The sequence below is a fragment of the Galleria mellonella genome, unplaced genomic scaffold (assembly GCF_026898425.1).
Source record: "Galleria mellonella isolate WM207_F2 unplaced genomic scaffold, CSIRO_AGI_GalMel_v1 utg33, whole genome shotgun sequence".
NCBI lineage: Eukaryota > Metazoa > Arthropoda > Insecta > Lepidoptera > Pyralidae > Galleria > Galleria mellonella.
The window spans coordinates 10503932-10520556 of NW_026442079.1; the positions used below are offsets into that span (position 1 = coordinate 10503932).

General features: G+C 35.2%; 1 protein-coding gene across 4 annotated transcripts in view; it reads right to left on the reverse strand.

Annotated features, from left to right (window-relative positions):
• Positions 1–16625, reverse strand: part of LOC113518471 (kalirin) — a 271700-nt gene that overhangs the window by 3247 nt on the left and 251828 nt on the right. For 2 of the 4 annotated variants that reach the window (XM_052896497.1, XM_052896496.1), the window contains 6 exons: positions 15931–16166; positions 6724–6943; positions 2304–3062; positions 1624–1902; positions 866–1099; positions 283–474 (listed from right to left, as the gene is read on the reverse strand). In XM_052896497.1, coding sequence (XP_052752457.1) covers positions 283–474; positions 866–1099; positions 1624–1902; positions 2304–3062; positions 6724–6943; positions 15931–16166 — 1920 coding nt within the window. Of the gene's footprint in view, positions 1–282; positions 475–865; positions 1100–1623; positions 1903–2303; positions 3339–6723; positions 6944–15930; positions 16167–16625 lie in introns of those variants that run through there. The other 2 variants (XR_008253032.1, XM_052896498.1) reach the window with 2 other exon arrangements.

A 16625-nucleotide genomic window follows, 5' to 3' on the forward strand; every position in this document is an offset into this window, starting at 1 on the left:
TATCTCTAAAGCTTGACTGCGTTTGCCAATCCGCCTGCCAAGTGTGGCAGGTACCTCCCAAGGGGAAGGTTGATGTTCAGCGGTGGACAGTTAAAGGCTGATATGATGATGAATCCGAATTTAATGGAACCATAATAACCGATTAGGGCACCACTACTTTCAGGGACAGTTTCACACATATCGTCATTGTCGTAGAATACTGACGGATCTGACAAAGATTACATATAAAGATCCGTCAGTATTCTACGACTATGACGATATAAGCAAGGATTTTTTAATCACCTCATCGAACCAGCGGTCTGCAATGGCGTCCCTGAGGGCCAGTCGGCGGGAGGGCGTAGGTTCCAACAAGCCCCTTATAACCTGCTGCGCCCGCTCCCCCACGCCGGCCCAGTGCTCCGGCGGGAAGCAGTAGTCGCACTTTATTATATTTGCTGTTGTCTCTTCTATTGATTCGTCTAAAAACGGTGACAACTGAAAAATAAAAAGATGTTTTAAGTTTTATTAATTATGAATTTTGATGATTTTCTTTTTTACTTTAATCACCACCATTATTTTTCAACCATCTTCTAAATTAAAAATTCGATTCAATACGATTTTTTTTTATGAATACTGCTCAGACTTTGTTTTTTATTGAATAGTGTACTCCTATGCTGGTCCTATACTTATTTTGCCTTCATTGAAGTCTGTTTTTTAACATAATTATATATATGTTGTAAATTCATGAATACCACTTGACAGTAAGCTATCGTTATATTAAATAGACACCGCAAAAACGCAGGGATGCCAACACTATTTACGTATTTTCCATTGACTAAATAGTTAAGCCATAACACCATTTTGTTAAGAAAACGTATCAACTCACCCCTGTTAGAAATACGTATAGGAAGACACCCGCAGACCAAGCGTCCCATGCGGGCGCCGGAGGTCGTCCTAGGACGCACTCTGGCGGCGCGAACTCGAGTTGCGCCGGCGCAGGCGGTAGCACCTCCCTGCCGGAAGTCGCCGCGCTACCCTCACCCGTCTCCACTGCTGAACCTAAGTCGATCAACTTCAGCTGCGGTTGTGGACCGCTCAGTTCCACTAGGATATTTTCCGGCTGCAACATAAAAAGGTATATGTTATGGCAATGGCAAAGCAATGTTCTTATATAAGTATATCGCCCTCTAGTACCAGGAGTTTCTATATCGTCTTCATTTTACACGAAGATCTGGAGTACACCAGACGAAGCATTTACATACTCTCGACAAAAAAAAAACCAATAAAGGGACAATTATTAATGTATGCACCGCTATTTACTCTCTCTGTTTAGCGTAACGGTTGACTGGTAGAGAATGCCATCAGGCATTAAGTCCGCTCTGTGTGCATAAGTATAAATAAATAATTTTTAAATTGCCCAAAAATTTGAAAATTCAGTTTCAGTTGTGGGTCGGGCTGGAATTCAATCTTGGGATCCCTGGATCGCAATTGTCCTATTGATTATGTGATGCTAATAATATTAGAACTATGTATAATCCGATGACAAACTTTTTTAAACACTGTGAAGATTACAATACAGTTCCTTTCTATTTGAAAATTTTATAGTTTCCACTTTTCTACGAGTATAACATATAAACAGCTCACCCTGACATCTAGATGGGCGATGTTGTTGCTGTGCAGCCAATCAAGCGCTGACAACAGCTGCTTTGTGTGTTGCGCGACCATTTGTTGCGTGTACGCATGAGGCGATGACGCTGCCCACTCTAGTAACGGCCCACCTCCCACCATTTCTAGTACGAGCGTGTGTGCGCCTGCGCGTGGTACCTCCGCGAACAACGCCATCGCGCGGACTACCGCGCCGTGGGCCGATTGCGAGAGGATACGGTACTCGCGCATAGCGTCTGCGCCGCGACCGGCTAACACCTGAATGAGACGAGTCACATAATATTAATTAATAACTACTTTATAAAAACGTTTGTTATTCAATCATAAATGAATAAATTTGATACAAACGAATTTATACACAGGACTTAAATTACGCGAACAAAGCCGAGGGGCATAATTATACTGTCATTGATTGAAACAATCTATTTCTGTTTCTGATCTTGAAGTTTATATTCAATTGGAAGAAATCAATTTGATTGAAATTAATTAAATGGCAACACCATATAGTTATAAAATGTTCTGTTTGACACAAAAAAAAAATGTTATGAAAAGCACTCTAGATAATGTAATCATCCAAACTGTGGGGATTTATTTGATTATATTTTCTATTACTTATAGAAATTAATTAGGAGTTAAAGCTGTATTTGATGTCGACCAACCTGTTTCAAGGCAACCCTTTGACCGGTGCCGGTATCCCGAGCGGCGAGAACCCGCGCAGTGCGGCCTCGCCCTATTTCCTCCTCTACGCTATATCTCCTCGCGAATTGTTCGCGTTGCCATCCACCACCGCCGCCGCACGCGGCTGGTCCTGATGCGGGCCCGGCCGCACCGCTACGGCCACAAATCAATCTGAAGCTGTACTGCCCTGCTGGTAACTCCTCCAACGCTAGAGTATTAGCCGCGGCGGGGGTCTCCGTCGCTCGTCTCCATTCTCCTTCGCCTACACGGCAGTATTCTAAGTGCGCGGGTGTCGGTTCGTCCCACTGAACAACGAGGCCGCCGCCGGGATGCGCGCGAACCGCTGGAACGCCTGGTGTACCTCCCGAGCCGACGGTCAGCCTCGCTGAACACTGCACGCCACCCAGCTCGTTACTGATTAGACAGCAGTACACTCCAGCGTCGGAAGCTCGGCACGCATGGATGGTGAGAGTGGCGAGGCCTTCAGGCGTGAGGCTGATTGCGAACCGGCCGCCGTGACGCAGTGCCCGAGTTTCCGGGGCCGTTTTGCGCCATGAGGCGGAAGCACGCGTGGCGACAGCGCGGCACGCGAGCGTAGCGGTGGCTCCTGGTGACACCGTGACGTCGGAGGCCGGTTCTGATAGCTCCGGCGGTCGCAGCTCCGTAACGACGCCGTCGACGCTCGGCTCGCCACTGCCGCCGCGCCGCAGCTTCAGTCCCCACGGCCGCTTCGATAAACCCTGTTACGATTGACACACTGACATCTCAACGGCGCTCGGTTACAGTGAAGCGGCGTGATTCCCAAGCGACACATGCATGCTCACCCAGTGCTCCGTCACCGTAGAGCCCGTCCACTTTTGTTATTATAAACTTAACTATTTGCAATGAATAAATAAAACTTAAATGTCATTGGCGGCTATTCAGAATCACTAAGCACAATAAGAAGTCCTGCTCGTGAGTCGAAACGGCTCGCTATCACAGTCTATGTTAAAAATGCATTCCCGCGTATATCATACCTACAACAAAAGAAATATAGACAAGCGTTAAAATAAGAAGAAAACATGCAAAAGAAAAATTAAGTGCAATATATTGTCAGTGCTGCAAAGAAGATAGAAAAGTACTTATTTGAAATAAAAGACTATGATAGAAATTATTTAATTAATAAAGATATATTTTTAATTATACAACTTAATGCTTGAAGTAGTAAAATCTAGAGAGCATTCATGCAAAATCAATGTAAACCAAATACTGAGATACTAACAGCATACAAAAAAAAAAAAAATAGAAAATTAAACGCCTAATTGTCAATTTTATCTATTACTATCATTAACCTACCTAATTGTACACATTTTTCACTCATGTTTAAGTAAGTAAATTTAATCTGATTCGACAACTCATTTCACATGTAATCCCTTATCACTACGTCATATAACTCGCTGTGGTTGTTTTAGTCATAGATATAAATAATATTTTTATTTAAATATATTCTACGTCCAATAGTAAATGTGAAATATTTGAGCTGACGACACTATTTACTATATTAATACTAACTGGCAACAATTGCAAATGATCCTAGAATCCAGTATAAAGAGGAAAAAATTGTTAGCAATGGAGATCTAACTTATAATAATTTAGATCGATCTTCAAGCTGTTCCGCCTGGAAACCATCTTGGTTTATTCTTGTGGAATTTGTCACGACAGCTATCCTACTTTCATTCTCACCTATCATTCCTCACTGGTGCTCCGCCGGCGTATACCGATAGCGCAGGCGGGTTTACCATTACATGATCACTCATAAAAAACACCCAGTAGATACAAATTTAAAGCATTCATAACTGCAGCTTCACGAAGAGCGGCAACGTCGCGATTAACCGTCATTTTTAAAAAACAATCTTATAATTTTTTAAGTATCTGATTGATTATTTAAAAAGTGCTCTGATAACGAACTAAAAAGCTAATCATAGTATATCTTGCATACAAATCAACCACAAAATATGTTGCACCTACTTCATTTTTGCAAACATTTTTTTTTTTACTCAAAATTCAAATTTTCAACAACTCTAAGAAGTATATTATTGCGTCATTAACGTTTCAGTTCATTAATTTTTAAATAATCAATCAGAGCCATAAAAAAACTGTTGTATTGTTTTTAAAATTGACAGATAATTACTAGGTTCCCATACTTCGTTACGAATGCTCTTTAATAATTATGGATATCTAACATTTTCTATGGGCGAGGTCTATATTCAGCAGATAACGGTCGATACCATAAAGACGATAATGACCTACTATTTCGTTGTTTTATTAATTACTTATAATTTACAAAAAAAAATTGCTACTGTTGTCAAGGCGATCTTCAAATAACATACTAATAAAATAGATAATATAACAATCAATCCATCAAATCAAATCAAATAATATAATGGCGAAAAACAAATAAATAAAGATAAAAATCAAAATTATTAATAAAATTTAACCTAATTTAGTTTATGTTGTATATTCTTGTAATAATATTGTAATGAATGGCGCAATATATATATATATATATATATATATATATATATATATATATATATATATATATATATATATATATATATATATATATATATATATATATATATATATATATATATATATACATATACATATGCATATATACATATATATATAAGTGTAAAACGAGATTATTAAACAGCAGCGAAGTTGAAAACAAAATATCTAATGGAATTTGGATCGTAAATTTATAAAAAAAAATTGAGCCTTTCATACTAACTGGAATAATGGATGTGCCATCTTATTCAGGTATAGAGGACTTAAAATATTTTTTTCAGTTTATGTAATTGTTATTTCGAGAAAATATATAATTTTATCAATACGTCATAGTCGTAGAATACTGACGGATCTGTCAAATATTACATATAAAGATCCGTCGGTATTCTACGACTATGACGTATTTATTCAGGGGTGATAAAGGTAACTATTTTACTATGTCCATCCAATATCTACTATAATAAGCACCGAATGGAAACTAATAAATAATAATAAGCGTAAACAATAATAATAAACTAACATCTACTCTAGACCATTCCAATACTAGATAACTATAGTTCTACAAATACCTAAATTTAGAGTTATATTTCTCTTCTTCTTATCAACCGTTTACTGTCCACTGCTGAACATAGGTCTACCCCATAATGGGGGTTTTGCCAGTAGTACCATCCTTGGCAGGCGAGTTGGTAAACGTAGTTAGGCTTTGATGATGTTTTAAGAAGGACGCTGCCGCCCATTCCTCGACCATTCATTTCCCTTAGTCGTCTCTTAAGATACCCACGAGAAAGGAAGGAGTGGCCCATATATGTTAAGACTACACGGTAAGAGTTAAACTTACGTTATATTAAAAGATTTTAAAACTAAATTTCAGAACTATAGGTCTCAATAAAAAAACCGTAAATCAAAAATTTATATGAATTTTGTCTAACGTACCATTAATATTTGGAGATAGATATGATAATGCCAACTCCTACTAAGTCGACTTCAAATTGCTATTCCCTAATTCTGTCTCTAAAATTAAATTTCGAGTGATGGTTCAGCGGTATTATGTGAAAGACCACCAGAAACTAAATTCAAAGTAATGATACTTCGAATGATAATTTTATTGTATTGTATAATTTTAGTTTTAGATCTGAGTACACAGTTATGTTCTGTATTTTTTTATAAGACAACACAGTAAAAAAACGGCTAACTGAGAGCAGGCAACCTGAATACAATCTACTATATTTTTGTTCATCTTTAATTTAAACCAACTTTCAAAACGTTTCATACCTGCAGAAGTCAGCGGCGAGATCTTAAGTTGTAATAAAATGCTCTACATTCTTTGACAGTTTTTTGATAAAAAACCCCATTATCGAATAAGCGCCACCAAGCGGGTTAAATAAGAATAGATAGATACCAAGACCTGCCATTATAATATGCTATTTGATAGCTGTTAAAGGGATAGATACAGTGTTCACTTCAGTAGTAAAGTTACCCAGCTTTTAGGTGAAATAGAAGATATAGTTGCCAGTGTTAGTAATAACCCTACGGTCACTTTATCGGATAAAGATTCATGTCGTATTGTTACGACAAAATTTCCGTATTCGGTCTATGTAAATAAGTCCAAATTATCTTTTTATCCAAATTGCATTCACTTGTTGCGTTGCATAAAGTGCACTTTTTTTTTTACACTTCGCTTTTGTCACTATACAATTTGATGAACGGTGATTTATCGAAAGTGGAGTAAACAAATGATTTGCGAGTTCCAGACTTCGAATTCTTTGTACAGACCCTCGCATTTCGATAATGTGACCGCAGCTTAAGTTAGTATTGAACCCTTTCACCTCAGACAAGCTGAGTACTCACGTTGGCGTGCGGCGGTGAGGTGGGACTCACGGCCGTATTCCCTGTAACGTTAACTGTCTTCTTTCTCTCGTCGCTGCGACTTGTAGTAGTGGGTAGGTTGATCGTGTTCGCTTTCGCGTGCGGCCGCTGCGTCCGCTGGCGCAAGTCGGGCGCCAGCCGTCCGCCCAACGACGGCGGCACGCTCTCGGTCTTACGCAGACCGCACCAACCCTCACCCACGCTATTGGGAGGGGAATAGGACCAATTAAAATTGAAGTGAAATAAAAAAAAATCGGGCGCGCCAGCTCGGTACTTCGTTTCGCCTTTGATTATAACAGAAAATAAAAGGGTTAACGATCGATCGCGTCGAAGGCGAAGCGAAAACCTCTAAGTACGCTGTACGTTTCGATGGCGCGACCATACGTATTGCAAATAGTTATTGCGTTAGTGAGCATTGCTATGTAGCTTTGCGCGTGGAGCGTATATTCTAGTAGCGTATTATTGCTGAAGCTGGCCCTCCCAACAAAAATTCAAAGAAACAAATAAACTCAATATAAGAAGCATGCGGGACTAAAAGCATTAAACCACAAGCATTTTTTATCCACATTTATTGGTTACTCATGTAACATATATTTCAGTATTACAGTGATTGTTAGAAGTTAGTAGTAAGTATATACATAATTTAGGAGTTTGGTAGGCATATATATACATATGACAAATATAAAACTAACGCACAGTTTAGAGACACGTTCGATTACAGAGAATTAACTCAATAATATCTGTTGGTCGAAAATTTAAAATACAGTTCAGCAGATATGAAAATACATTAAATACAGATCGTTATATAGTAAATACTTCGAGAGAATGTTATTTGAACTACATATAGTTTGATTATTACGTGTATTTCTCATACATTGTATATTTAAAGCGAGTACATAATGAAGCATCGATACTCTTTATTGCGAACTGTGACATGGTTGTATATTGAGATATAGCACAAAGTGACTAATGCTATGACATAGTAGGTACATATACACTCTAAATCCTGTGGAATGTTCCATCTATACAGCCGCCGTGAAGCGTGGACAATTCAAGCAATCCTTATTATAGAAATATAGTATTCTATAACTAAAACCAGATGACTATAGCCTACACTCATGGTTACATTATTTCTCTCTCACTATGGGAGTTTTAAGAAATAAAATACCAATGAGTAAAGCTAGTAAAATACTTTTATATCGAAGAATGCAAGTAAATACGAGTACGTATGTTAATCCCTAAATATTCAACGAACTAATTTAATTTATACAACACAGAGTCGACTTAAAACATTGTCATTTTTTTTTAATATTAACTGATGTAAAATTAGAGGGTTGCATTCTTCTACGAAGCGACATCATCTATATGTCCCATATCGTTATGTTCATGTTACTTTCACCATTGTTTATATAGCGTTTCAACATACCAAACCACAAAATACATCCATGGTTCTATCCGTTAATTAGGTATAGTAATTATCTTAACACTATTAACATCGAAAGCGGAGTCTCAAGCAAATAATTGTCTCACTAGTCTATGAAAACATTGTTTATCATGTATTTAACCTAAATCATGAAATCATATTGGGGTTGTAATATTAAATCATTAGAACGCATCAATATAAAAGGATATAATCTCCGTTTTGGCCCCAGAACAATAAAAATTAATTATACTAGGATACACGTTAATGGTTAACGCAAAAAGTCGGAGTGGTTACAGAAGAAAATTTGTCGCTAAGCACACTAAACGATATCTCTCTTTCCATCTTTATTTTCCGCTCGCTAAGTCACCGAGGCGTCTTCGCGCGAGTTGTTTTTGTTACGTCAATTCCATCCGTATGCCAATGTATCTAAGGTCGACTTTCAGAATAATAATAAAATAGTTCACTTAAGCCACTCCGTCTATTTGCGCTAACCCTCAACTGCATATGGGACAAATAAGTATTACGAAACCAGATCGAACGGTCTTATCACTATAAATTATTACATTATCCATATATTTATGCTAGTATAACATCGTGTCAATAGTATTATAACGTGTCACAATCGCTACACTTAGAAGTATAATTAATATTACGACATTCACTTATATATTAGGTAGGTAGTCGGCCAGTGACGGTAAGTAATCAATTCCTTATTAAATAATAATCGTCGATTTTTATACTAATCCTAAGGTTCGAATCTTAATTTATAATTTAATGCTGTGTAAATGCGATTAAATACTGATAAATGTTATTATTTCAACGGAATGAAGTTTATATGTGTTTTTTTTTTTATTATTTTATATGCGGTTAAATATGTTAAATGCGTTGTATTTGCTTACCATCTAGATTAATTTGTATTAGATAAATGTGGATTACAATTATGCGACTGTTTAATGCCAACCGTGAGCAATTTCAACATTGTCGGAATTACGAATGATTATGATATTTGGTCGCTTATAATAGCTAGTTATTATAATGTTTGCTGTGTTCAGTTTTCTCCAATCCTATATAAGTAAATAATTATTTAATCAGTATAGATTGTGCTTTTGTGACTTTTATATTTTGTATTTATACTGATTATATTATTATTGTAAAGTTACAGTCCTATGACAATGATGTAGTTGAAATACATCACCAGTTTGGGCTAAAACTATTTTAAGAAGTATGTATATATTGTTAAATTTATACACGACTGTTGATGTTTTAGTATGGACATTATCGACTAAATAGCTAACGATGATCAACATTAAATTATTGAAAAGAGCTTAACTACAAATTGGCGTGAAGATAGAACTCGCGTAACGAGATGATTATTTTTATATACATGTACAACACGCCTCTCTCTCGTTGGGGTAGGCAGGAACAGTTGAATGACAATTATCCGATTCAAATTATAAGACGACCTACTAAGAATTATCAATAATGATCACATAGAATTTAACTATCAAAATATGAAAAAATATACCGTTCTTTTGGGATATAAAACAGAACTCTATACTAAGTGTTTTAAATATCAGAAGCTATAATTAGAATGATTATCTCATGACGATTTTTTAAATAGATGTTGGTAGTATTTCAATTAAGAAAAATAAAAACAGATTTATTTCGAGAAAAAATAGAATGTGATCTAACAAATCAATTTTTTCTCGAAAGCATGCTACAATATATGCTTTTTGGTTAAAGCATATAGAGCATAGATTCTGCCCTCAAACCATCACTGGGCATGGCAGACTGACTTTTAACGTAATCAGGATAAACTCGTCATCTTATCGAATAGACGTCAAGTGGGCCTAACAGTGACGTCCGTTTGACGTCTTATCGACGTCAGTTCCCAAGTCGATTGCGTCGAAAGTCTGCTTGCTATTCATAACACAAGATTTACCTTTAAAGCTTTTACAAAAATATATTACCTATCTATTGATTATTCTTGACCCCTGCATCAATTACACGAACATATGAAATCTCCCAATCACTCCCACTCATATCTCACTCAATGTTTTACTAATTTATGATTTTAATACAGATGCGTGCAACCGTTAAGCAAATAACACTTCGCTCATCTCTGGATTCTAATTTCTATTACACTATATTTACTATGGATTTTGAAAAATACATATTGTACAATTGTTAAAAGGATATGATGGACATTATTGAAATATTTATTGACATTAAAGGATAGGAATAGCTTGTGATTCGATGGATTATAATAAAACCATATTAACTCGTTTAGAATGCTAGTGTTGAGTATTTATTGTAGCATGCATATCAATATCCATTTTCATTATTTCCATACCTTCCACTTCTTATATCCAGTCTTCTTCGATTCCTACTTAATGCTATATAACGAAGTAAATTAAACAATACATTTAAGTTCCCTCTTCACATTAACAAGTTTGAAATGCCTCTGTAAACGTTTTACTTTGGGAGTAATGACCTTATTTGAGAGATTGAATGGTCGACACAACGTCGAGTATATATATATATATATATATATATATATATATATATATATATATATATATATATATATATATATATATAATCGACATTTGATTTCAAATAGTTGGTTATTTGATCAAAATTATATTGTATAATTCCGTTAGAATTAGAATGTGTATGGCTTCCAACACTTGAAGATTGACCACCATCATTAATACCATAAATTTTACAAATCCTCCATATTAGCCATCAATTTCCGACTGCCATTTTGTTCGCACACATTTTACGACACGTGTTTCACCTCTAAACGAGGCATCTTCAGGCAAATTATCAAGTCGAACTCCACGTGGGGCCCCCTGGAAACTGTCGTGCTGAATTTCAGGTACATTTATCACGATTTGGCTAACTGGCCTACCTTTTCATTTTCATCTATCATCCCTCACTGGTTCCCCACCAGCGTGTACCGTTAGCGCAGACGGGGTTACCGCTCCATTATCACTCTATAAAAAAACTTGTTCGGCGCCCAACTGCGAGTGACTTATTTGACACCGATTTTTATTCTACTTTGAGCAGCGGTTGTGGAATTTCTGGTATTAATAGAGAATATCAATCTTCGAGTGTTGGCAGTCACACACATACTAATGGTAGGAGAATTAAACAAAATAATTCTATCAAATAACCAGTGATGTGGACTTCCGCAAGATTACACCTAGTTCAGTAAAATATTTTTAAAATAGTTGCAAACATTCAGAAGCTAGTTAATATTTATCGACGTATTGTTATTTGTGTGCTGTAAGTAATGCAAATAAAATATCTATCTATCTATCTAGATATTGAGAATTATTACTGACAATGGACTTTTATACTACGATCACATTAACGGGTGAAGATTCGCGTCGCGTTGTCGCGTAAATAACTTGTTTACGATCAACGACGGGCTCACGTTCCCTTTATCAAAATTATACATAAAGCCTGCAGCTTCCTTTTTCTATCCAACTTAGAATGGCTACTAACGGATAGTAGTTGACGGCCCACCTAATGGAATGTGGTAATTGTTGAGAGACACGAGCACAGAATACGCTCTGATTGCGACGATTTTCCTCATGTATTACCATTCCTTAAGTGAGTCCGTACTCTGTAATTTCACTGCAATATCCCATCGTTTAAACAGAAACATAGCCATGTAAGCACTTTACGACAGAAAAACGTCTGGGACAAAGATAACAACAGACGACTTTTGTACGAAATTTTCCTGTAGTATAATCATGCATATTTGTACCAAATAACGCAGATATCTAAGCTACAACGTAAACAGCTGAATCTTGAAAATGTGGCCGCAGTATTAGAGAAATACGTTCGACAATAAATTGCCAATATCAGATACACATTTGAGCATATAGAGCGAGTCGCAATGAGTATATCAAAACGAAATCCTGATAGTACTCATGAAACCGAACATAACATTCAGAATTTAAAAATAGTTCTCAACTATTGTATACAAACCGTGCGGTCACGTGATCGCCAAAAATTCTTTACAGATTTTAACAATACTCCTTCGAGGACATTCTAATTTTATAGCATACCACCACAGACTTTCGGCCTGGTATACGTATTACGACTAAACCGGTAGAAATGCAAATGGAAAATTCATTAACTGGTACGTACTGATTGAATTTAAAATATCGACAACTAATGTGCAAAGTGACGTATTGTTTACAAAACATATGAATGAGGTAGATGTGTATGACGCCCGGCTCTATTGAGCCACAACGATTATTATACAAATGAACATCTACTATTAACTCGACATGGTCCTTATACATACTGTCGCATGGATCACATTAATACTTTGTCACAGTAAATGTAACCTTCGTTATAGATCCAACATTACACTAAAAATGTACGACATCAAATTCAACTGATCTTTAAGAAGGTTTATACCGTCACACTGATAACATTTGCATTGCTTGTTAAAATTCAAACACAATTCTTAAATTATACAATTTCTCTATGATAATTTAAAAAGCGCTCATATATCGAGCTATATTGCTTATTATAATGCAATAAGGTTCTTATTAGCACTGAAAATTTTAAGTGTGGTAAAACAAAAAAAAAATTCCAAGTTCAAAATTCAAAAAAGATTTTATAAGAAGAGTTATAATTGTAGGTTTAACTGTTCTATAAACAATATTTCAATAGAAAACTATAGTTTTATAGTTAGAGAGTATGTAAATAATTATTTTAAAATATTATAAATGATTGTATTTGAAAATTGACAGATAATGCAATAACGTTATCAAACTTCGGTATGAACGCTCTAAGGCAGTTGACGCTTACTGTAAATACAAATATTGGCAGTATATTTATTGCGTAGTGGTCGGCACTGCGGTATTGAAACGAGTGGAATACTGATTTTGAATTATCTCGTTTAATTATTACAAATACAGGACTTAAATAGATTAAAAGAGACTGTAATCTAGGTGGTATATAATAAATCAATAATCCTATTTTCAGATCGCTACAATCATAAAAATGCATGAAAGCTATTTAACAATTCAACTTGTTATTCATCTGCTCTCGTTTATTTGGTAAGTTTATTGTGGAAACTTCATTGATTTTGTTATGGTTGTGTATATTATTTATATGTTTTAGGTATTGTATGTTTCCCTTTTAAAGTAAAATAAAAAAAAATTGATACCTCGTACCGTATAAGTGTTCATCAAGAACAAAACACAACGGCAATAAGTGTTAACTCTAAATTAGCAATGACAGAAACATAGGAGCCCCATGTTTATTCAAACCCCAGCCTTGAAAAAATCTTGCAATATAACTTAAGACTATTGGATACGTCTATTGAAAAATTGAATAAAAAAGGAATTATTTTAACATTTAAGTCATGTATTTATAGTATTCATAACAAGTAAGTATTACCATCAATGGCAGGCTAATCAGATTATGTGGGCATCAGTAAACCCGTCTACATTGTGTTGATTCAAATATCGAATTATTGATTGCATAAAGTGATATGGAGATTGGTGTTAATTTATAAGTACACGTCCTAATCGTACATTAATATTAAAAATTTCAAAATAAGTATATCTAAATATCAATTCCAATGTAATTAACCTAACTTGGACATTATTACTCACGCGTGGGATCACGACATGCCACGATCATAATTAAATTATATTACAATTAAATTTATTATCGTAACCATCACCGCATGTTATTGTTAATAAAAATAAATATTACGGTTAAAATTTTGTTAGAATTTAAATTACGCGCTGCTGCAAGCACGATCACACCAGTTTTAATCATCAGATCCGTTTTAAAGCTTGATAATCTGATAATGTTCAAGTCGTGCTTGCAGTGTGAACAAAAATATTCAGAAATTAATCTGTTCTTTACCGTATAATAAAAATAAATTAATTAAAATCGTCAATAACAAAGCGACAGTAAATTTTTACTCCATTCTAAGAAAGAATCTACTTGTAAATACGACGATGGAGTAAAAATTGAGTTTATGTAATAATACTTCCTGTATTATATGAATACTAAAGATTTATCATTTTCGTCAAACTTACAAATTTCTGTGGGGATTTATTTGAATACTTTGACAAAAGTTTCACAAGTCTTTAAACAACTTCCGAATATTTTTGTTACACTGAATATACGAGTAGGTGTTACATTTTGTTAGCTACCACGCCATGAAAAATTTGTTATTGGCCGCTAAAAGTCTAAAGAGGTTTTAACACAGATATAGAAAGAGAAAGATATCGCAATATATGAAAGTAAGCGTGTTACTATTAAATTACTTGATTTGATGTCATAAAGCTATTTATTGACACCAAAGCCCTCTAATTCTAAACCCCTTCGAAAAAGCAATGATGTTTTTATCGACTTGAATTTTTCGATTTATTTTTTCTCTTATTTGATTAACAATACGAAAGTAATGTAAAAAATGTCTGTCAGTCAATCTTACATAGACATTAACAATGTAAATTACAAAACAGTCATTTTAAAAACAAACAATTAACAGGCTAAGAGTTTTAAGAACACTTTATTTGTAAAAAAGAAAAAAAATAATAGAAAATGTTAGTATTTAAGGAGCAAAAATACCTTTTTTTTTTAAGAATAACACTTTTCCTTTAGTGATAATATACTATTTTTTTTTTATTTTTATTCAAATGGACAATTTGATTAATTAAGTTTAAAATGAGATTCTTGTGGATCTTCTACATGCGCGTAATATCATACATACAATAATGAATAATAATGCAAGTTTACGACCCCTTTAGACTTTCGCAGCATATTACATTCGGATGCACTGCTTATCACAGAGTAGGTTATGCTTCCGTGAAGCGCTGCCAGCATTGTCTGTTTCGGATTCGCACAAGTTACAGATTAAAAAAATATATAAAATGTTATAATAACATTGTAGTTGGCACTTGGCACATGTCTTTGGAATTTTATATTGTTTATCTGTATCATATACACATAAAATGACGACAAAAAATTTTAAACCTTCCGTGTAAGAAATATAGCTGCCAAAATAATATAGATGGCTCATTTTTATCATTTTTCGACTTATATGTCTTTAGTTAAAAATTTTAATTTTACTAGGTCGATTTACCCTGTAAGTATACACGTAGAAATTATATGCTGTTCGTTGATGAGCGTATTATTTGACATTGTAATGATTGTAATCCTTGAAGGAGTAGCAAGAGGCATCTGTCGACTATTGCTATTGTGGTGAAGGCAATGCTCAACATACCCATATTTCACTGAGCATTAGACTTGAACGTGACAGGAGGAGACTCTACCGCAATCAAATTTATTATTTAGCGTTTATTTTTTTTTTTTTAATAAAAATATTTTGTTATTAATTTTAGTACTCTTGTTTGTAACTTGTAACTTGGACGTACCCGAACACAATTGTAAATTATAAATTCTTGGACTAAATATACATAGAGGGAGTGTCAAATAGTGTCCCAAAAACGCATTGTTTTTTTATACTTCATGTTTAAATGTTATGTTATTTTCAAGGTCTATGAAAGTCCAAATACAGTTAATATATTTAAAGACGGTTTGTGTTATAAACGTCACCAATTACAAGAATTAACAAAATTTTATAACACTAGTTCCAAAACATTTAGGTTATTTTTGTATATTTTAAGAGACACTCCATCTATGCACTGTTGATCTATGTAGAAATGACATGATAGATCGATACTGCCGTGATTGTTCCGTGGACTGTAGGTACTTACGCAGCTGGGTCACGAGCTGGCTCCCTGTGCAGCTCCCGGAGGTAAGCGCCAGGGTTCTCCAGGGCTTCGCCGAAGATTCTTTGGGACTGCAGTATTCTTGACAGTGTGGAAATCCATTCGTGGCAGCGAGCCTCGGGAGCGCGGCACAGGTACGACTGTTTTGGTTTATTGGGATCCACCGAGTGAATGATGAAAGCTCCATTGGTGTCCAGCTCTTCTAGCTCCATTTTATTCACCTGGTGGAAGGTTAGGTCATCGTTGAGTATAAATAAATATTACCCTTCGACGTGTTACACAGCGCCATCTATTTCCAAACTTTTTTTTTATTATAGTACGACATGTTTTTTTTTTTTAATACAACTTAGAATTGCAAACAAGCTGACGGCCCACCTGATGGAAAGTGATAACCGTCGCCTATAGACATGAGCAGTACCATGGAGATAACAGAGTATACTGTTTCGCCCATGATACCGCCCATGCGCTGCCATTCCTGAGAACTCAGGTGTTATTCCTCTGTACCCAGTAAATTCACGCCATATCCTACCCTTCAAACCGAAACACAGCCATGCAAACACAACTGCTTCACGGTTGAAACACGAATGGGACAGAGACATGACATGTGATCACACCATCACCATAAGTATCTTCTGAAGATCAAGCGCATACCCATCTTGTAATAAAAAAAATATTCAAGT